We start from the raw sequence: 24,227 nt of genomic DNA, 5'->3' as shown, positions 1-24,227 counted from the left end.
ACTTAACACTTCCTTGCTGTGTGACCCTGGACAAGTCACTTAACCCCAATTGCCTCAACCAAAAAACAAACAAACAACCCCCCCTCAACATATATTGGATTGCTTTTCTTGTAAGGGAGGGGATGGGGGAAAAGAGGGGAAAATATGAAATACAAAGTTATACAAGGGTCAATGTTGAAAAATTATTCATGCATATGTTTTAAAAATAAAAAGATTTAAAAATATAAAAAAGAAAAAGTGCCATAGATTTTTAAATAAAAGAGAAAAGATCAAAAGAGTACAGAGGATACAGATTAGGAATGAGCCAAATAGCAAACTATCAAATTATAAAAGGATTTTCAGGGGGAAAACCCATAGATCTATGGGTCATGGGTGAGTCAAGTGCTACCTATTGTCCATCTCCAACATTCCTAATTTTGGTCCTACTTGTGAATTAGCATTTGCTCAGTGTGCTAGTATTTTCCAAAGATAAAAACTGTTTGTAGATTTGAATTTGACATTCTTGGTCTATGATTATTATATTATATTTATGGGGTAAATAGGGAGAATGATTAGAATCATGGAACCTTGGAGATCACCTAGTATGAACTCCTCCCTCTACAGATGCAGCAAATGAGACCCAGAGAAGGGGAATGTCTGTCTGAGTTCCCACTGGGGCTGGCACCTTTGGGAAGAGACGGAGGCAATGGTAAATTCTCATCACTGCCAGGCTTTCAGGGAACGGGATTTGGGTCTTCCTTCTTCTTGCACAGGTTGAGAAGCTGTGTTCTGGTCACTCTCTCTATCAGGGCCATGGTGGGTTTCCTCTTGAATCCTTGGCCCTGACCTTCGTGTATGGTCTCTTAAGCAGTTTTGCACTTTTCCCTCAGAAAAGCTCCCCAGGGAGCCCTCAGCACATTTCTCTTTGAAATTGAGATCATTCCCTGCAAAAGTATCACAGCGATTCAGGTTCTCCTCCTGCACTGGGCTGCCAACATTTTCCCCGGCAGTTCCTGGGATGGTGGGGCCCTCCTGGGAGTTTTGACTAACGTAGACTACAATGATATCTCCCTTGAAATTCATTACTTGTCCACTTGAAATAAATGTAGAGTTACTGTTTCCAGTCACATTTCCTAGGATGGAAAGGAAGAAAAAAACAGGCACAGACATGATTAATATTTTCTTAGTGAGAATCCTGTCTTGTGAGGGGAATATTTCCAAGCTAAATCCTATAGTGGTAACTTGCCATTCCTCTGGCAGGCTGCAGAGGCAATCTCATGATGGATGCTTCCTATCAAGCCCCTTAATTAACGCCCAATATTTCCTGTCTAAGAACTGAATTTGTCATCTTAATGGGACTGGCTGAAGGGAGGCAGCAAAGAAATATGTCTTTTTACCAATGAGGTCTTGAAAGCCAGAGGCAAACTTAGGGGATATAGGTTCTTTCCTTTAACCCCCTCTGGGAATGGAAAATGCTTTAAGTGAATAAATGCATGAGGTAATAGGGAAGGTTCCCACAAGCTTACTTATTTTTGATCCAAGAGAAAAAAAGCCAGATGATCATTCAGTAATATTGACATAGAGAAGGCTCAGAAGCCACAAGAAGAAAAGGTGATCATCATTTAATAGCTGTCCTCTGATCCTTTGACCACTAATCCCCAGTGAAATTATTGCTCCATTTCACAAGCATTTATTAAGTACTTACTACATTTCAGGCCTGATGCCAGGTGCTGGGATATAAAGACAAAAACAACAGTCTTTGGTCTCAAGGAGCTTACATTCAGTTGTTATACAATGTCCTTGAAGATACTGACTTTTGTTTTTATCTTTATATATTTATATCCAGCACCTATATTGATATAGCTGATAAAATGAATAAAGTTAGGATTAAGGAGCAAGAGAATTGTATAAATACATTTACACATATTGTATTTAACATATATTTTAACATTTATAACATATATTGGATCTATAAATTACAAAATGTTTTTCTTAGACATATTTGAATTGATCCAAATTATTGTGTGCAAAGAAAGTGAAAAGATTGCATTGGATGACTTCTAAGATTTACTAGCACTGATTTAAGTATAGGTATATCTTTAAGAAAAAAGAAAATTAAAAGAAAATGACACTTGTAAGACATTTGTATCTTTTCCCCATCTCCTTATCTTCCTTCACATGACTACTACCTTCTTTCATTCCTTAATCCTTTCTTGCTTGGATTATTGTAATAGTATCCTAATTGATTTTCCACTCTCCATTCCTTCTCCTTTCCAATCTGCTATTCACATCGATGCCAAATTAGTCTTATGTAGTAAGGTCTCACTAAGTTCTTTCCTCACTCAAAAAGCAGTGATTGATTACATGCATATATTGCCACGAAAAAAGGAAGCTCCCTGAAGATAGGGACTATTTCATTTTTTCACTCTAATTCCAATAACTAGCAGTGTGTCTGCCACATAGAAGACACTTAATAAATATGATTATCTTATGATCTCCAGGATGGGACACAAGTTCCTCCTCTTGGTATTTAATGCCCTTTATACTCTGGCTCCAACCTATCTGGCAGGACCCATTTCATAATACTGTCCCTCATGCAGTCTCCAAGCATCATATATATATACTACGAGCTTTTCTCCAAGCTCAGCATGCCATTCCTGTCCCTTGTCCTTGTGCCTCAAAAATGGAATGCTTTCCTTGTTGCCTCTGCCTCTTACAACCTTGAATTCCCTTTGGAGCTGAGCTCCAGTTCCACCTCATTCCCCAGGCTTCTCACTAGCACTTCCACACCTGAAATTATTTTGCATTTATTTATCTGCAGGGATGGTGTTTTCACCTAGTAGAATCAAAGTTCGTTGAGGAAAGGGATTGTTTTTGACCTTGTCTTTATATCCACAATCTCTAACATAGTAGATAGCATATAGTAAGTACTTAATAAATGTTTATCAAATTCAATTACTACTACCTTGTAGTACAAGGTCTAGAAATAGAACATTAGTTTAAGTCTCCTATGAAATGTGGTATAAAAGGAAGAGTAACATAAGGCCATATCTGATTTTTATTTATGTGGAAATTTGGAATTGAAAATGGAGGACAGGGCATTTATAGGGACCTAATGTTTTAAATAAACAGATTTAAAAGAAACTGGAGAATTTAGAACTGCTTGCAAGTCCATAAAAAAAGATTTTTCTAAATTTAGAGCCATATCACAGATAGGATAAGGAACTTCTATCTTGTAGACAAAAACTCTTAGAGATGCTAAGAGCATCTGAAAAACTGTCAAGTGGAAGAGGCATTTTAAATAGCCAAGACATAAAAAAGAATGCTTGGGCATGTCAGTAAATATTTTTAAAGTGGGGAGATTAGATGAGTCACTTATTGGAAGTGTTCAAAGTGAGATTCCTGACTTGGGCAAAGGTTGTATTAAATTACTTCAGATTCCCCTAAACTCTGTAATTCTATGATTCTAAAACCAACAAAGTCAATTTGTTACTAGAAATAGACCATAGACTATTTCTCATAAAAAAGTAACTTATTTTTTCTGAGACTCGGTTACCTATCTGGAAAATGAGGGAGTTGGATTAGATAGCCTTTAAGTTCCCTTCTGCTTCTAAATCTATGACTCTATGATCTATGAAAATCTTAATTTTATTTATTCAATAAATGGCAAAGTTAATGCCCTTTTCAAAAATGTAATGCAAGCTTTCCTGTTTAACTTGCTATTTTGTATAAAGTATGTGAAATAACTCATCAGCTTTATGGAAAATAATACTACTACCTTCTTCTCATATAGGCCTTATTTTAAGGTGCTTCAAAATACACATATATATTATTTAGGATAACTTAAGATTCTACCATGAACTTAAAAAAGGGAATCTCATTTCCTATTTAACATGCAAATTTATATGATTTTCCTCTTTATAGAAATCCTAAATGTACTTTGATTAATTGGGAAGAACTATGTATGTGAGTGTGTGTGTGTGTGTGTGTGTGTGTGTGTGTGTGTGTGTATGTTTATTAAGTCAAAGATGATCCCATTTCTAGTCATAATACTACATTGATAAATTAATTCTGTGCCAAAGTGTAACAAATGAGCCATTTTAGTGCAGAAACACCAGGGCAAAGAAAAAAATTGGCAGTAGGTATGCAAAACAATTTTTAAATATATTATGAAGTAATATCTAAATACTACATGTATAGAGTATATTGTAGCCTTGGAATCCATCAACAATATTTATAGTATATCTTTTTTCTTTATCAAAAGGATAACAGTGAACTTTAATTTTTGTCAGACAAGTTAGCTATTATAAATGAGTTAGTGAACAGAATGGAGGACATGAACATGGGTGAAGCTTTGGATGCCTGAAGCAAAGGCATTGAAGGGAGGGAGACATAGATAAGGACTTGAATGGCAGAGATGGGGGATAGAAGGACCAGGGAGGACCTTTTCATCACACTGGTTGCTCCTTCATGCCATCATTTAGATTACTTTCTGCCACTCAGACTGGAGGAAGGAGCAGATTCATCCAACCCTGTGGCTAACCAAATTTCTTTGGCTAATGTACTTGTAGCTTAAGACCAATGCTTCTGTGCCCAGGAAGTTGCAGAGTAAGATAAAGAAGCAAGGAGAAAGGATGGAAAAATTCAGTGTCTATTTTTTTCCATGCAGCCTAGCTCATACCATAAACTGAGCAGAAAAATCTGCAAAACAGACTGTCAACGAGTAAGGCAAGTGACAATTATAGGTGACTATATTAGGGGAGAAAACAAGGCAAATAAATTTAACAGACTTTATTGGAGTTACATAATAAACCCTTCCATGCCTTTTCTATCCTTTGTAAATCCTTATAATTGGCTTTTCATTGGAAAGGATTCAAAGAGATTTGAACCCTTGGGTTTAGACTCAAGCTCAAGCTCAAGCTCAGTGTTGTTTATACTGCACTATTATCTACTCAGGCACCACTAACATCTCACTCTTAAGCTTTACTGGGGCATGGAAACGATATCCAATTTCCCTGTAAACTTTTTATTTTATTTTGTAAGAAAAATGATTCCTTCAAAGAATTATAATTTCATGGCCATCCAATATATTATTATGATCATTATCTCCTTTATTAAATTCTTACTCTGATATTTTATTTTGGCACAGAGATGATCTTACATTCCTAAAGTCAATGGCAGAATACCAACTCTGGTGGATATTACCAAGCTGAAACGCCTTGGAACACAAGTCCAGGGATGCATCCCTTTCTGTCCAAGCATCAGCTTGGTAAGCTTAGTTAAGTTCATCACTAAATGATTGCAGGTTAATGAATTTACTACTCATGAAAACTCCAAAGAACACCTTATAAGTTATAAAAAAGTGGCATTCTATCTTGGTAGAAAGTTCCTTAAAATACCATAATATAATCATTATTTAGTATTGAAACAGTGATCCTTCGTTTGAGAGTTACAAAAGAAAAAAGGAGAAAATAAAAATAATTTTTAACAGCAAAAGATATTTAAATAATTCTTTCCAAAAGAGATGGTTGCCTGAAAGAAACACTCTTACATGATAAAACATCTAAAAATAATTGCCAGAAAAACATTTACTCTAGGTCCCCACTGACTGACTGGTCAGTAGTCCAAATGTAGGCCACCTCACTAAGAGTCCTGAAATTGGCTTTTAGGAAATCCGATGAGATCAAGCTCTATTATTGTTCCTCTCCCCTCTTAATTCTCTTTCCTTTCATCACATTTTATAGAACATGAATTATAACAATTAAAGAAAGTAGTCATGCGAAAGTGGTGTTTTGCACAACCAGAAAAAAAAAAAAACTGGGTCTATTCATGTAGAAGTAATTGTGAAAAGAGCTGTACTGCCTCAAAAATCCATCTGGTCTATCCTTTCTCCAAATCAGGCAAAAATTAATTTAGCCAATGTGTCAGTTTTCCTAATCCACACTACCTATCCATAGAGGTTTTTTTGTGCTGTCAAAAACTAGGAGACTGCAGAAAGAACATTGTAAAACTTGTGAAAAGTAAAAACACTCTTGTTTTATTTGGTCAACACCCTCCCCCTCCCCCTTATTCTTTTATCTTGGTTTGGAAGCTCACCACCAAAATGTAATTGTTCACTCATCAATTAAGCATCTGCTGTATGTAAGGCAAACAGGTGTGGAGAACACAAAGGCAAAATATCCTCTAAGTACTTACTTGGTTAGTAGAAGGAAAAGCTTAATAAACCAGGGATATAATTCTTTGCTAGTGAAAATGGGTACACTGTAAAAGAGCACTCATTCTTGATGAGTTTAAGTTACCAGGCCCCAATAATCTAAACTCTAAAGTACCGAAAAGTATAAAAACATAAAAAAAAAATGCTGCTATGAAATATTGGGGAAGAGAACATAGTCAAAGGTCAAAGACAGAAAGAACTGTCACATATATACTAAAATATCCTTTTTTTTTTTTTTTTTTTGTGGGAGCAAAGGACTAAAAACGGTAGATGTCCATAGACTGGGCATGGTTCATCGTGATACAATTACATGGTACAACTATATCATAAGAAACATTAAATATGAAAATTCAGAGAATCATGAGAAAACTTAGAACAGACCCAGAATGAAGGAAGCACAAGACTTACAACAATGAAAATGAAAAGGATAAGAGCAACCATAAGTGAACATAGTGTGATTATCATAACGGAAAGTTGACCCTGGATAGGAGCTTCCTGAAGCAAATCAATATTTCATTCTGTGAAATGGGCAAGGGGAGGTTTGCAATGAAGTTATAATGGGTTGAGATTTGTAGAATAAAAATGCTAGGTAAGGGCAAAGTGGAAATTGCTTTGAAATTATGAGTTTAAAGGTACATGGTACAACTATATCATAATATTGTGGTGAAATCGCAGTTTTACTGAAATATAACCCCAAATTTAAAATTAACTGAGATCCAAGAATCTGATACCCAAGAGGACATGATGGTTTCTACATATGTTGTCATGTTTGCTTTTATTACAACTTATTAAATCAGTGAATTAGACCTAGAAAACGGCTTAGAGGTCAATTCCAACCTTATCAGTTTATAGTTAAAGAAAAAGGCACAGAGAGATTGTGTACTTAGCCAGAGTCACAGAGTTAATAAGTCTACTTGAGGCAGTAGCCCTACTTTTTTTCCAGAAGTGGGGGAACATGTGAATGGGTTAGAAGAGGGGTCAGGAATAGCTTAAAGTCAGGAGCACATCCTCTATCTGACTGGGTTGACATATTGAACTGAACTGGTCTTTTTCCTCTTTCTTTTTAGTATCTTTGTCAAGGGATGAGGGCAGATAGTTGGTGTGGTGGTTAGAATGCCAGCTGGAGTCAGGAAGAATCAACTTCGTGAGTTCAAATCTGGCTCCAGAGACTTACTAGCTTATGTCTGAGCCTGGGAAAGTAATTTAATCCTGTTTGTCTTGGTTTCCTCATCTATAAAATGAGCTGGAGAAGGAAATGGTAAATCACTGCAGTATCTTTGCCAAGAAAACCCCCAAAGGGGTCATGAAAAGTAAGATATGACTGAAAAATGACTAAACAACAATGTTGGGCAATGGTCCAGAGTATCAGGAAAAGGAGATGATACAAAAATAAAAGCTATCAGTAAAAAAAAATTTAAACCAAATATATTTTTTTAAAGATCATGGAAGATGGAAAAGGTACTATAGCAATGAAGAATAAAAGCTACATTCTTCCAAATATGAGAAAAAGTAGTGTCTACAAACTTGAAGTGATAATCTAGGTCTTTCCTCCCTTTCCAGCCTTCTTACATGTATTCCTCTTTATACAGTCTAGGATCCAGTTACATGGACCTGCCTGAAATTCTTGAGCAAAACATTTCATTTTCCTTCTCTCTGCACTGACTGTCCTCTCTCCCTAGAATGTTCTTTCTTATCTAAATCTCTCAATTTTTCTGCTTTCCTAGGTATTCAGCCCAAGTCTCTCCATATGAAGGAGGCTTTTCCTGGTTCCCATCATTGTTAATGCCTTCTCCTCTCAGCACATGTCCATCTATTCTGCATATATCTTGCAAGTATCTCCTTTATAAATTGTCTCCTCCATATTAGAGTTTATACTTCTTGAGGGCAGGGACAGCTTTTGCCTTTATTTGTATCTCCAGCACTTATCTCAGTATTTGGCATTTACTAAATGCTTAATAAATGCATGTGAATTGACCAAATATGATCACAAGCTAGCATAACTTCTTTAAGAATTGGGTCAAAAGCATTAGATGCACAGTGGATAGAGCCAACGGCCTGAACTCAGGAAAACTCATCTTTATGAGATCACAAATAGCATAATTTAGATATTAGCTATGTATTTCTTGGCAACTTAACACCATTTGCCTTAGTTTCCTCATCTGTGAAATGGGCTAGGGAAGCAAATGACAAACTATTCCATTATTTTTGCCAAGAAAATTCCAAATAGGGTCATGAAGAACAGGACACAACTGAAAAATAACTAAACAAGGCATTCAGGTGAATGTTGTGCTTTAGCTAGAACTTTAGCAAAGAATCTGAAAGGGTCTCATGTTATCTTGGAAAAAGGATCTAAATATGGGCAAATCACAAATGAAACATTTTTAATTTAAAAATATAAAAAAACCCAAAGGCCATAGGAAAAGAAGTAAGGGACTGAATGGTAGAGCCCTCAGGTTATAATTTGCTGATCCTTGTGCAAGATAATAGTCAAGTTATAAAAGCCAGATCCAAAAAAGTTGCATTAATGCCAACTTGGAAAGCTTGTGATAATTAAATGAAGAAATCTGAGATGTTTAATGAAGGTTTGTTAATTTTCTTCAAATATTTCATGGGCTTTCACAAAACTTAGATTTGTTCTGCTCAGCCTTTGCTGTTGAAGAGTCATTTTTCAGTCATATGTGATTCTTTGTGATCCCATTTAGGAATTTTTGGCACAGATAATGAAGTAGTTTACCATTTCCCTTTCCAATTCATTTTACAGATGAGGAAACTAAGGCAAACAGCATTTAAGTGATTTGCCCAGGGTCATACAGCTATATGGGTCTAAGGCTAGATTTGAACTCTGATCTTCCTGATTCCAGGACATGCACTCTAAACACTGTACCATCTGGCTGCCAGTTCAGCCTCCTTCAGTTCTCCCTGGGAGGTTACGGAGAGATCTAGACTTATGTAAAGATAAATCTTCTAAATATTAGTGTTGCCCCTAAGTAGAAAATGCTGCCTGAGAAAGTACTAGGTTTCTCCTTATGAGAGCTCTTTAGTCACCTGTTGGCAATGTTACAGATTAGGAGCTTATTTAGATACTGGTTTCACTAGAAGGCCTCTAGGCTTTCTTCCAACTCTAACATTTTGTGATTCTGAGAAAGCTGATTTTGTTTTTAAACTCATAATTTCAAAGCAATTTCCACTTTGCCCTTACCTAGCATTTTTATTCTACAAATCTCAACCCATTATAACTTCATTGCAAACCTCCCCTTGCCCATTTCACAGAATGAAATATTGATTTGCTTCAGGCAATGCTATTAGTCACTAGTAAAAGCAGGAATTAAGTTCAGATCTCTTGGCTCCATTGATCTAGTATTTAATGGGAGGGAGTTTTTGCTAATCTCTTCTAACAGAAAGAATAGCAGAATTTAGGAGGAAAAAAAATAACCTTACTAAGAAACAAAAACATGAAGATTTTAGTGAGATGTTTTCTTAAAATATGGAGAAGTAGATTTCTGGCTACATTTTATAAAATAAATGAGAAAAATCCCCTCAATTTGGGGGTTGCTATTTTGGGGATAGTTTCTATAATTATGTAGTGAATAGAGACAGCTTTGGGTTAGAAGAGAGGAGGATCTGAGTTCAAATACTGCCTCAAGCAGACTTATTAACTCTGTGACTCTGGCTAAGTACACAATCTCTCTGTGCCTTTTTCTTTAACTATAAACTGATAAGGTTGGAATTGACCTCTAAGCCGTTTTCTAGGTCTAATTCACTGATTTAATAAGTTGTAATAAAAGCAAACATGACAACATATGTAGAAACCATCATGTCCTCTTGGGTATCAGATTCTTGGATCTCAGTTAATTTTAAATTTGGGGTTATATTTCAGTAAAACTGCGATTTCACCACAAACTACAAATGATTTCCTATTTACTTATCTCTGTAATTGTATCCCCAAAGAATGTAAGTTTCTTGTGGATAGTGGGCTGTTTTTCAGTCTGCCTTTGCATCCCCAATCACAAATACTTGTTGAATTGAATTGAATACAGAACTTTAGTTAATAGATTAGATTTTTCTGCTTCTCTTGAGACAAACTAACAGTATTCTTATTTCTATTTTTGGTGAGGTAATTGTCTTGTTCACAATCACACAGCTAGCGAGTGTAAAGCATCTAAGCCTGGATGATAAACTCAGATCCTCTTGACATGTGTACCACTAGGCAGCCAATTTAAACGTTATAAAAACAAATATCAGTCAATGAGCACTAATAGGGTGCCTGGAACTACTAGAGTAGTTCCAGGACTGAACAAGCTTGCCATACCATACTATCATGAATTTGAAGTTATAAAGTTTCTTAAATACAACCTTCCTCCCTCAGTTTGTGAATAAAAAACCCTCAAATCTAGGGAAGTTAAGTAACTTGTTTAAAGTCTCAAGAGCTATGAAATGGCAGAGTTGGGATTGAAAGCCTGGACAATCCATTATATACCAAACTAATTCTAAGAGGCAGGAGGAAGAGTACTGATTTCTGACTGAATGGGGAATGAACAGATAAAGTCAGGGGAAGATGAAGTATGGAGTTTCATTAGGAGGAAACCCAGAGTAATGTAATTTAATGCAAATATAGCTGTATTTCCATCAGTAGGCCAAGTGGGCGAAAACTACAGAGTATGACTTTGGGGCACAGGAAAAAACTGGATCTCTTCCACCTCCGTCTTCTGCCTGTTTGAAATTCTATCAACAGAGATTCATCTTGAAAAGCATGTGTCATACTCCTTAAAATGCAAATAGCCTTCCATTTTATCAGTAGTTTGGATGAGAGTATGAAAGAAGGCTTTGAGAAAAGCTTTTGATTGAAGAATGGAACAAAGAACCAGGAGGGTACCAGGTCCCTGAGGGCATCAATAGAGAAGCCACAGAATGGGGAACTTGGGACTAGTAAACTTTCCTGGTACCACAATTTTGCCTCAGGCTACCAGGAACACAAAAGTGCACACAGAAATATATGTGTATATGTGAGTGAAGAAATGATCATGAGGGCAGAGGGAAGGTGGGTATGATGAAGGTAAAGGGAGGACTGGTGAAGAACTATTGGGTACCATTTTCCTGAGGTCCATAAAAGTTTGATTTCTCTTAGTTTATCTCCCTTCTTACCTAAAGTATATGTGACCTTAAAAAAAGAGTGTAGTTCTTTCATGTAAAAAAAATGGACCCAGGGTCACTTACCAGATGCAAGAGGTGAGTCGCTGGAGGTACCACCTGACCCAGAACTGCCTCTTTTTGTGCTAGGGAACTTCACTTCAGTTCCATCCAAGGACAAGTCTTCACCCTCAGCATCACTTGTCAGAATATTCTGACTTTCTGGAGGAAGGTCTAAGCTACAGGTGCACTGTGGGAAAGGTCCATTCTCAAAGGATGATATGATGTGGTCATGTTTCTTCTCAGAAGCTTCAGTGTACTTCCTGAGAGGCTCCTTGCAGCCCCCAGAGCCATTTGTGAAGTCAAAGTTGGCTGCCCAGTGATTCCTGTCACTGCTCTCCACCTCCTTAACAAGGTTACTGTCATTGTAGTGGAAAGATTTCTGCAAGTACGGGTCAGAGGAAATATGGATGGAGTCAGTCCTGTAGGAGGATTTAGTGCAATAGGAGCTCTCTGAATCCATTGTGCTGTCAGTACCAGTGAAACACTGGCTTAAGCTGTCGTTCTCTCCAATCTCCAAGGGCTCTGAGAAAGGAGAAGCTGGTTTGCTTCCAGGCCGACTCAACAACAATAAACAATCAGAACCATGAGGAGCTCGGTCCACATATTCATCTTCTGTGGGTATCTGTCTAAAGTTATCTTCCTCAGTCTCATTGACCAAAGACAGCATGGCAATATCTTCCACTTTACATGGATCTGCTTCCCCACACGTGTGTCCCTGTGGATAACATGAGTCTTCAGATAATATCTTTTCTTCCTTGGTCAGTAATAAAGTGTCTTCATAAGCCTGGCTAGCACTATTTGTTGACATGTGTGTATTGATGAAATTATCACCAGACGATTCCTGCAAATTTAAACCCAGAAGGCAAAAAAATGTTATCCAAAGTCTTTATAACTCTAATATCTTCTGAGCAAACATCAGAAATGAAATTTACAGCAATTTTTGTCAGCATCAATACATACACACAGAGGGCATCTATGAATGCATAGTAATGTATTGCTTACTACAGGAATTTACTTTAATTTTATTTAATTTAGTATAGAAAACATCAAATCTCTGATTCCAGGGAGTTTCTAATCTAAAAACAATAAGGCAGAGAACTGCCCAATACAAACTATCTATACCTTAACTAGATAAATAGTAAAGGGTGGATGAATTTTTAAAAAAAGTAACGGGACTTTGGTCATTTTTTGTTGAGTAATAAAATCCTCAAAATTTGAGGTTTGTTGATATTAGGAGTATTCTTTTAAACAGTGGGATTCCCATTTTGATCAAGTTTTTAAAAAAACAATTTCAACATTTTAATTTAAAGTTTTGAGTTCCAAATTCTATTCTTCTTTTCTTCCTTCCCCTCCCTTCCTCCCTGAGATGCTAAGTAATCAGATATATATATATATTATACATGTGTAATTATGCAAAACACATCCATATTAGTCAAACAATATCAGTTCTTTCTTTAGAGATGGAAGGTATGCTTCGTCATTGGTCCTTTGGGATTGTCTTGGATCATCTTATTGCTGAGTATAGCTAAATGGTTCATGGTTCTTCAACAAACAAAATTGCTATTACTGTATACAATGTTTTCCTAGGTCTGTTAACTTCATTATGCATTAGTTCATGTAAGTCTTTCCAATAATATTCCATCAAATTCATATACCAAAAATTGTTTAGCTATTACCAAGTTAATGGGTATCTCTTTGATTTCCAATTCCTAGCCACCACAAAAAAAGAGTGCTATAAATATTTTTTAACAAATAGGTCCTTTTCCCTTTTTTTGAATGTCTTTGAGATACAGACCTAACAATGTTATTGTTGGATCAAAGGGTATGTATAGTTGTATAGCTCTTTGAACACATTTCCAAATTGTTTTCCATGACTGGATCACCACAATTTCACCAAAAGTGCATTAGTGTCCTAGTTTTCCTATACCCCCTCCAACATCAAACATTTTCATTTTTTTGTTTTATTAGTCACTCTGATAGGTGTGAGGTAGCACCTCAGAGTTGTTTTAATTTGTATTTCTCTTATCAATAGTGATTTAGACCATTTTTTCATATGACTATAGATAACTTTTATTTCTTTGCCTGAAAACTGCCTTTTTATATTCTTTAACCATTTATCAATTGGGGAATGTGCTTATATTTTTTATAAACTTGACTTAGTTCTCTATACATTTGAGAAATGAGGCCTCTATCAGAAATGGTGCAAAATTTCCCCCAGTTTTCTACTTTCCTCATAATTTTGGTTGCATTTTGTTGCCAACCAAAAGTATCTATTTTACATTTTTAATGGACTGTATATCTTCTTTAGTTCTAGATTCTTCTCTTATCCATAAATCTGTCAGATAAATTATTCCATGTTCTTTTAATTTGCTTATGGTATCACCCTTCTGGTATAAATCACATACCCATTTTGATCTTATTTTGGTATATGACATGAGATGTTGGTCTTTACCTAGTTTCTGTTATCTTCTTTTCCATTTTTCCAAATATTTTTTGTCAAATAGTGAGTTTTTGTGCCAAAAACTTGGCACAACTTTTTGAGTTTATCATACTCTAGATTAGTATCATTATTTACTATGATATAATTTGTACCCAATCTATTCCCACTCTTGGAATACAAGGTTTTACAAAAGTGAATGTTGAAAATTATCTTTGCATTTATTTGGAAAAATAAAAAGCTATAAAAAAACCCCAAACAAATAAGAAGAAATGTCTGTCTTCCTGTGTGAGAGGTAATGTGATAGAGTGTTAAGACTTCAAATCAGGAAAGCACAAGTTTAAAACACTCTTCTGACATTTATTAGCTATGTGAAATGAGTAAGTCACCGAAACACAGATTCCTCCTTAATAAAATAAATATTATAATAATCCCTACAGTGTTTATCTAATCTGTTTGTTCTGAGGTTCAAGTAAGATAGCTGAACATACAAATAACACAAAGGATAGCATCTGACCTTGTCCTCAAGAAGCTTGACAACACACAAAAAGAATCTTTGAAAGACATGAGGGGAGGGAGAGGGAAGGTACCAAATATAATAAAAGAGTCCAAAGGAATGGATCTGGGTAGGAAATGATGAGATGGATCCTTAAAAAAGGGCTTTCCATCCTCCTACTGGAGGGAGGGGACCCAGGGAAAAAGGGAACCACAGAAATGAGAGTTTCAAAGTGAAATAAATACCAGTCATTATTATATGATCATTACTATTATATGGATATCCCAGGAAACTAAGGTGTTTAACAGCACCATTCACTCATACTCTTTTTCTTTCAATTCACTATTTAAAAAAATTAAGGAAATTAACAAAGTGAAATCAAAATCAAAATAATCCCAAGCCAAAAATCTTTAGGAAGAAACTTTTTATATTCTAAAGGCTATTCCAAAAGTACAGAATTAAACAATAACGCACATGATAAAAACTACATATATACTAATACCAACGTGGATTTATATAAAGTTTTGTTGTTTAGAGAATACATAATTCATGGAGGCAATAATATTCTCAATTTACAAGCGAGGAAACTGTGGTTTGGAGAGGTTAAATCAATTGCTTATGATAACAGCATTGAAAATTGCTGGAATGAAGAAGTGAATCTATGTTTCTTGACTTCCAATTTTTCCTTCTTTCTACTAGTACCAGCCTTAAGAAAAAAAAAATTGTCATTTTGCTAAAAATTCATCATGTTTAATTAAGAATAGGAAACATTTCATTGTGAGAAAAAGCCATCTGTTCATAATGATGATGATTTTATAATTTTAGATGCAATTTAAATCTTTTCCCCTAATTCTTTTGGAACACAGTATATTACAGAGTACAAAAAAAGGCCTTGATTCTTTGGAAAGAGAGAGAGAGAGAGAGAGAGAGAGAGAGAGAGAGAGAGAGAGAGAGAGAGAGAGAGAGAGAGAGAGAGAGTATTAATGTTTATGTCACAGATAAAGAACAGATGGTTAGAACTTAAGACAAACAGTATTTAGAGGGGTTTAACGTCACATACATTCTAGCAAGTAGCTTCCTTATTTATAGATATTTCAGATATATTAAACAGTATGAATTTTGAAAGTTGAGAGCAGAATTTCTTTGTATTTCAAGAAATAAAATGGCTGCAACATGTAGCTAATAGTCTTCTTCAAATTTTGTTCTTTGCCCCCCCCAATATAACAATTTCAAAACCTCATTAAATAAGGATGTTTCATAGCCAAGTTCCATCTGAAGTCAACATAAATTTTAGCAAATGGATAAAACAGATTCAGGCCTGTAGAGATATGTGGAAATGTTTTTAATTTATCAGGTTCTAAAAGGTTCTTTCTTAATGAAAACAAAAATTTAGCCATTTATGTTCCTTCCCACTCCAAAAGAAAAAAAAAAAAACTCCAATAGAGTACTATGGAATAAAATGCCATTGTTTTTAATAATAATAATTAATAAAAACCTCAAACAACTTCTAAAACAACCAGAATGGTAATAAACAAAATTCAACTTAGTGATACTAGAGCCCATCCCCCACAACTGTACAACAAAGATACCCCACTTCAATCCTGACCCACACAATAATCACCTAATGAGTCAAACAACTCAACAGCTGTGACAACCTCAACCTCACCCGATAATAACTATGGTAAATGACATAGATTATCAAATACTTAATAGGTGTGACCTTGTTCAATTTTCATAACAAAACCAATGATATATTTTTATACTCATTTTGAGGAGGAAATTAAGTCTCTTGAGAGAGAAAGTAAGTTGTACACAGTCATACAGCTGGTTGTATTGAATCAGCATCTCAATTCCAGCCTCCCCTGACTCCAAGACCAATGCTCTTTTTCTGCTATATAGTGAAACCTGGTTCAAAAAATGCAAAATAAATATGCAAATATATTTGGCTTCACCTTATTTCGTCTCAAGATGCTGCATCTGTCATTGATCCAGAGCCACAGATCAGCTGAAATAATAAACAGAGAAAGAAAAATACTGGTTATAACATTGAGATCACCAAAACAGAGAAAAAGATAAGATCCAGGATACAGTCTTAGCAATAGTCATGATTGGGAATAGTTGGGGCATGAATGATGATCCCAAAAAAGATCAATTGGACAATTAAGAGGGAAGAAAAGGAAGTGGGGGGGGGGAGATGGGGAGAAGGAGGAGGAGGGGAGAGAGAGAGAGAGAGAGAGAGAGAGAGAGAGAGAGAGAGAGAGAGAGAGAGAGAGAGAGAGAGAGAGAGAGAGAGAGAGAGAGAGAGATACACAAAGACAGAGACAGAAACAGAGAGACAGACAGAGAGGGAGAGGCAGGGAGGGAAGGAAAGAGAGAAAAAAAGGAGAGAGAGTAAGAACAAATAGATGGTTTAAAAACCATTAATGCTTTAAACTAAACTAAGACTTTAAGGATACCTTGACTAACTGCAGGAGAAGGTTCCTATAAAACAGCGGTGGGGTAACTTTTTCCCGCCAAGGACCATTTGAATATTTATAACATCATGTGTAAGCCATACAAAATTATAAACTTATAGAATTCAAGCAGTGAAAGGTTGTTGTACCTAACTTTCAGATCAGTCCTGTGGTTGATTATATAAATGTTTTATTAGCCTTATATAGTCTGTGGGCTGGACTTTCCCCAACCCTGCTATAGAAGTTGAGTTAATGAAAGAAAATAGGGATTTTAAAAGGGAAAGCTGAGCAGGGATTGCATTCCAAGCACAGTGGAAGATGGAGTGCTATGTAGGAGATGCTGATGGACAATTTGGCTGAACTGTAGTGTGTATGAAGCAGAGCAATGTGCAATAAGTTTGGAAAAGTAGCTCAGGGCCAGGTTGTAAAGAGTTTTCAGTGACAGAGGAGTTTATATCCTAGAGGAGGTAGAGTGACATTGGAATTTATTGAGTGAAGGGGTGATATACTTGGATATGCACTTTAGGAAAGTTGTTTTGGCAGCTGGGTGGAGGATGGATTGGAATGGAGAAGGACTTGAGGCAAAGCCATCAATTAAAAGGCCAGTCCAACAATCCAAGGAGGGGTGATGAGTACTGGAGCATCAGAGTAAGAAGGGAAAGTGGGATGGATGTAACAGGTGTGGCAAGCTCCTTTAAATGGATATGTGCAATAAATTGAGAGTGATGAGCTAAAAGTAACAGGTAGTACCCCTTACTTTGACAGAAACATAAAAGTCTGTAAAATACTGGGTATGAGGGGGAAAATAAGGACACCATGATAAGTTTGATATGTTTATATGGCATCCAGTTTGAAATTCCAACAGGCAGTTGGAGTTTCAGAACTCAAGTTCAGGAGAGAAACAAGGTCTGGATATCTGGGAATTTGGAGACTAGGACTAGAATTTTTTGCAAAGAGATAATAGTCAAACCCCATATGAGGCAATGAAACCACCAAATGAGAAAGTGTAAGGGTAGGTGCTGTCCCCTTTACTTCTCTTTTCATACAGATTAGTTTATTGCTGAAAGGATAGAAAAAATAAATTTTTGGTATGAAGAAAAAGGAATAAAATCAACTGGCAAAGAATTTAATATATTGTCTCGACATAGATGAATAGTTAGTTAGCCTGAAAAAGAGAAGGAAAAACTTTTGTTTAATAAAAACTGGTAAAATATATAAAAAATAGGATTGTTAAATGGGATCTGAGCAAGAGAATATGAACTTTCAAAAAATATGAAGATAAATCATTTTGTGAAAGATGTCAATGAACATGTATGTAAACAGTTACTGCTTTACAGGGCCAGAGAATGAATTGTGTAAATATAAGGATGAAGAAATGCAATTTGTGGTATACAAAATGAGATGGTGAACCATATTGAGAACACAAAAATACAGGACACTATGATGCCTCCAACTTATTTGCATGTGACATTTTTAAGACTTAAGGGGGTAGAACTCATGCACCAAAAATTTAAATGAATAATTATTTGAAGACTAAACATTAAATAAAATTTGCAATTTCCTAGGGGAAATTGTATCTTATAAGTGAAAGGGAGTTTTCAGGAATCTCTGAAATCAGGAAGCTCTGATTTAAGTCATTAAAAAATATAGATTGTAGAGGACTGAGATTCAGGCTGAAGTTGAAACTGAAGTGAGACGTATCTGACAAGTGGAGGCTGAAGGAATAGCAAGAGATGAAAATCAAATCTTTTGGAACTGTGTGTGAAGAAAAGGGACCTGGAGCAGTCAGAAGACAGAAAGCATCATCATAATTCTTGATTATTTAGAAAATGCCTTAGAGCTTCAATGTCACAAATTATTCTTTGGTGCCCTCTAGAGCTTAAAAAAGATGAAACCTCTCAAAAATACCTGTTAGCTTCTGTCTTCTGAGAGGGAAAAACAGAAAGGGGGAAGATGTTAGGAATTTTTGTTGTTGTATAGGAAGAGCTACTGAGATATAATTGGAGGATGTAAAATCCTGGTGAGTGAAGAGCTGGCAAGGCTGATTTTCCTTGCCCTGAGAGCCAATCTAAGCTTTTTTTTTTTTTTTTTTTTTTTGCTATAAATTCTATTTACTATAATTTGACTGTCCAACACAGCATTCAAATAAGTGAATAGCTGACTGGAATGAGTGTACCTACTGGACTACTGTGACTAACTATAGCTAAACTGATGGGCTTTACATTCTGTAGCTTAAAGGGAACTAGCCATTATCCAAATTAATACCATAATACTATTCAAACATTCTTTTAGTGTGACCAAAAGAGCTTATAAATGCTATGTCAGTTAAATAATGAAAAAGAAGAGGATTTGCCAAGCTGAACAGCATTGAGGATAAGCAGACAAGCAGTTGGCAGAAAAGCGATTTTGTGTGGTGCAGTTGATCCAAAAGGGACCAATGTCCGAGTTGTGAGCCTATAATTTTACTCTCTTAAATATTTCCCTGTCACTTTCTTACGTATGTCCATACTGAATGTGTTGGTGGGAGAGCAATTATGTGCCAATTATGATGTATTTTATTATCCTTCCACTTGCTTTAAAATATAAATACTTGGAAAAATATTATTTCTTTTGCTTCACCACTTAGTAAATAGTTAAGATTGTGGTATAAAATATTATCATTTTTGGACTGGTTTGTATAAATGGAAACATATCACTCGGGGCTCAAGAGATAAACTGATGAGCATATTCTCCCCCAAACAGGGTTGCTCCTAGACTCTGGAGAATTTGAACGTAACTGTGCCAGAGTTCTTTTTCTGGAAGTCTAGAATTGTAATGGGAGAGTAGGTTGGAGTGAGATAGCCATCCCAACTCAGAGAGTAAATTGGTCCCTACATATCACTGTGGAAGGAATAAAGACGCACATACACTAATATATTAAGAGGTATTATGGCTGTGTTTGCATCTGTTGACTAAATGTGACTTCTTATTCCTCCAATTTGCTGCAATACTTAACCACTACATCACTGTATATAGTACTTATTACCTGCTGGCTCTGTCACCTACATAGCATTTATTACTTGGAGTCTATTGAACTTAATTAAAGAAACATTTCCTAAGAACAAAATATATACAGAAGCACTATTCTAGGCACTACAGGCATAATCCTAGTTTATAACTATGTCTTATCTCTTCAATTAGATTATAAACTCCTTGAAGTCAGGAATAAGTACCCCATTTCATGTAGCTTTATAATTGTTCACAGCACTGAGCACAGTACTTTGCTAGGGAGTTAGCAAATATTTGTTGAATAAATGAATGAATGAATAGGTATATCTGTGTGTGATCATTACAATTTTGAGAGAAAAGAAGACCCAGGGTAGAAATGTGGGGTTGAACTACCTATTATAATATTAATGATGATTCCATAAAAGGAAGTTAAGCAGGGAAGATCAAATAGGAAGAAGAATCATAAAAAGCCAGAAAGGGAAAAAAATGAAGAAGAAACAGTGGTAAATAATGTCAAATGCTGCAAAGAAGTCAATAAAGATGACAGTTAAGTGATAATTGGAAAATAGTTGCAAAAATCTGAAAAGTGAATGAGAGGAGAGGAGAGGAAGGCAACAAGTATAGACAGCTTTTTCTATGAGCTTGAGAGGATGGTAAAGTATAATGAAGGTATAGTTTCACTTTTTACTTATTTATTTTAAGGACAAAGGAATCTGACATGTAACAGCAGCAAGGATGGAACCAGTAGATGGGGAGAGGTTGAAGATTAAAGCGAATGACAGACCTGTCAGATTGGCTAGAATGGCGGGGAAAGATAATGTGGTATGTTGGAGGGGATGTGGGAAAACAGGGACACTAATACATTGTTGGTGGAATTGTGAATACATTCAGCCATTCTGGAGAGTAGTTTGGAACTGTGCTCAAAAAGCTATTAAACTGTGCACACCCTTTGACCCAGCAGTGCTACTACTGGGCTTATATCCCAAAGAGATTTTAAGGGAAAGGGACCCGTATGTGCAAGAATGTTTGTGGCAGCCCTCTTTTAGTGGCCAGAAACTGGTAATTGAGTAGATGTCCATCAACTGGAGAATGGCTGAATAAATTGTGGTATATGAATGTTATGGATATTTGGTAAGAAATGACCAACAGGATGATTTCAGAAAGTCCTGGAGAGACTTACACTAACTGATGCTGAGTGAAATGAGCAGGGCCAGGAGATCATTATATACTTCAACAACAATACTATGTGATGACCAATTCTGATGGACCTGGCCATCCTCAACAATGAGATGAACCAAAACAGTTCCAATAGAGCAGTAATGAACTGAACCAGCTATGCCCAGAGAAAGAACTCTAGGAAATGACTATGAACTGTTACATAGAATTCCCAATCCCTATATTTTTGTCCACCTGCATTTTTTATTTCCTTCACAGGCTATTTGTACACTATTTCAGAATCCGATTCTTTTTGTACAGCAAAATAATTGTTTGTATACTTATATTGTATTTAATTTATACTTTAACATATTTAACATATATTGGTCAACCTGCCATCTGGGGGAAAGGCTGGGAAGAAGGAGGAGAAAAGGTTTTGCAATTGCCAATGCTGAAAAATTACCCATGAATATATCTTGCAAATAAAAAGTTATAATAAAAAATAAATAAATAAATATAAATTAAAAAAAAGATTAAAGCGAATGGATAATAGTGGAGCAATATCCTCCAAAGGACAAGTGCAGATCTGATCAAGTCTACGTGTAGAAGGGTTGTCCCTCTAAGAATACAAATATTTTAAAATAATCCAAAAGAGATCACTGAACAATTTTCTATTGCCAGATTACTTCTCAAAAACCTTTTAAAAATTCTAGTATTATTTAATTATGAGATCTGATGAATAACATTTTGGCTCCTTCCCCAGAAAGATATTTTTACCTTTTTTTTTTTTTATTAAAACAAAAATGTGATCCACCCACACAAAAAGACCAATGGTGAATATAGATATGTCTATTCATGCATTTATTCAACAAATATTTGTTAACTCCCTAATAAATGCAAGGTACTATGCTCAGTGCTATGAACAATTACAGAGCTACATGAGATGGGGCCCTCCCTGACATCAAGGGGTTTAAATTAGAAGAGATAAAATATTTATAAACCGGACTTGCCCTTAGTGCCCAAAAGGCATATTTTTTTTAAAAGTTTTTGGGCAATAGACCCAAAAAAATGTAGTGGGTACAGGAGCATTAATACATGGAAGGAGGGGGGAAGGAAAAAAGAAGGAAGAAAAAGGGGAAAAAAGAGAAAAGAAAATTTTAATTTTTTTAAATGAATAAAATTTAAAAATAGTCTTATAGAAGGGAAGGGGAAGGAAAAGGAGCGGGAAAAAAGGTTTGAAAAAAGAATAAAAAAAAAAGGGGAAAAAAAATAAAAAAGGAAAGTGAAGAGAAAAAAAAAGGGAAGGAGAAAGACACTTTTGATTGAGAAATTATAATATTAATATTTTAATAAAATTTTTTTAATTTAAAAAAGCAAGGAATTTAATTTGTTTGATTTAAATTTAGAAATCTTGTTACAAATTCAAAATCCCTTACATAAACGGCTCCCTTTCTCCAATTTTTAAAGAGAAAGTTGAATTATTTAAAATCGGGGAAATGAAATTTTTTTTGAAAATTTGAAAATTGTTTTTTTAAAAAATTTTTAAATTAGCTAAAAATTGTTTAAAAATGCAACTTATACAAATAAGAAAACAACTTAATTAAAGTTTCTATAAGGCCTAACAAAAAACCCAATACCTTCAGGCTTTTTTTCCCCAAAAAATCCCAAAAGTGGCGAATTTGAAACATAGGGGAGAAAAATTTTGGAAAGGGATTTTTTGGGTTCTGTTAAGGGAAAAAACTGATTAAATTTATTTAATTTTTTCTAAGCTTCAAAAAGACTTTTAAAAATTAAATTTTTTTAGAAAAATTTTATGAAGATTTAAATTTGCCAAAGTGGTACAAACAAAATTTTGCCATACATTTAGCAAGTGACTTAATTAGTTGAGACAAAAAACAAATTTATCATCACTAGGTGCGCTGGTACTTGGATGACAGGTGGGAACCAGAGAGAGCTTTGCTAAGGGATTTTAAAGTCCTGTGCAAGAAACTGAAGACTTTAGGAGTAAAGGGGATATTTTCATCATTTCTTACAATAGGGACTTCAGAAGAAAAAGGCACATTTGGAAAGTAAATGGGTTTTGAAGAAGATGGTATTTGATCCTGGGCAAGATATTTAAACTCTCAGGGTCTCAAGAAAGTCTGTATGTTGCAGAAAAAAAATGTTTGTTGATGGAGGAAATTTCTAGACTATGATCGAAAAAACAAGAATAACTGGATCTAATCTACAGATTGAGGGCTAATAAAAGTTATATTTCCCCAATATTTTAGAACATAGAACATAATGATTTAGAGGATTTTTTTATTTGATGTAAATTATTTTGATTTCTTCATTACAGAATTGTCTATTCACATCCTCTGACCATTTATCATATTATTGTAAGTTTGACAAAGTTCTTTATATATATTTAGATGTAAGACCTTTATCTGAGAATTTGCCTATAAAATTTTTTCCTCTAATTTTTTGCTTTCCTTCCGATCTTGGTTACATTTGTTCTACTTGTTAAAAACAAAACCTTTTAAATGTAATTGAAATGATCCATTTTGTAACTCATACTGCTAACAAAGAACAAGAAGGCTTTAAATTGAATATAATAGAATGATGAAAATTATCAATATCTGCCAGTTTTGCTGCTGTTCAGTCATTTTTCAGTCACATCTAATTCTTCATGACTACATTTGGGTTTTATTGGCAAAGATTCTGAAGTGGTTTGCCATTTTCTTTTTCAGCTCATTTTATAGATGAGGAAACTGAGGTAAACAGGGTTAAGTGAATGCAGTTTATTTTCTTATTGCTGCTTCTTTCTATGGTTTGGTGGATAGCACAGGGCAGCTAGGTAGTGCAATAGAGTGTCAGGTCTGAAGTCAGGTTTCACTTATCTTCCTGAGCTCAAATCTGGCCTTGGACACTTATTAGCTGGACAAATCGCTTAACCTTATTTGCCTCTATTTCCTCATCTGTAAAATGAGCTAGAGAAGGAAATGGCAAACCACTTCAGGATCTTTGCCAAGAAAACCTCAAATGGTGTCACAAAAAATTAGATACAATTGAACAACATCTGATGTCATTTTGCAAGAATACGCCTTATTAAAAAAAAAAAACAGGATAAGAAAAGGAGAAGTAAGTAGTAATGTACATTAATATGTGTTTCATGTTAGGATATGTAGGAAACAAAGTATGGAAAACATGTGGAGAACATTTAGATGAAAATCAATGGGGACAGAAAGAGAAATAATCCTACAAAATATCCTACAGATCACTTAGACAGAAGAAGAAATAGATTAAAAAAAAAAAAGAAACATCAAGCCTGAACAC

At 35.2% G+C, this 24,227-nt stretch overlaps 1 protein-coding gene across 1 annotated transcript in view; it reads right to left on the bottom strand.

Moving 5' to 3' along the window:
• Positions 1 to 230: 230 nt before the first annotated feature.
• TNFRSF11A (TNF receptor superfamily member 11a) overlaps positions 231 to 24,227 on the bottom strand; it is a 104,136-nt gene continuing 80,139 nt past the window's right edge. Inside the window, 5 exon segments of the mRNA XM_031946175.1 lie at positions 231 to 1,112; positions 11,408 to 12,224; positions 16,269 to 16,321; positions 18,678 to 18,694; positions 23,428 to 23,530. Coding sequence (XP_031802035.1) covers positions 700 to 1,112; positions 11,408 to 12,224; positions 16,269 to 16,321; positions 18,678 to 18,694; positions 23,428 to 23,530 — 1,403 coding nt within the window. The 3' untranslated portion in view covers positions 231 to 699.

Source organism: Sarcophilus harrisii, chromosome 1 (assembly GCF_902635505.1).
Source record: "Sarcophilus harrisii chromosome 1, mSarHar1.11, whole genome shotgun sequence".
NCBI lineage: Eukaryota > Metazoa > Chordata > Mammalia > Dasyuromorphia > Dasyuridae > Sarcophilus > Sarcophilus harrisii.
This window is presented reverse-complemented; position numbering and strand designations above follow the sequence as displayed.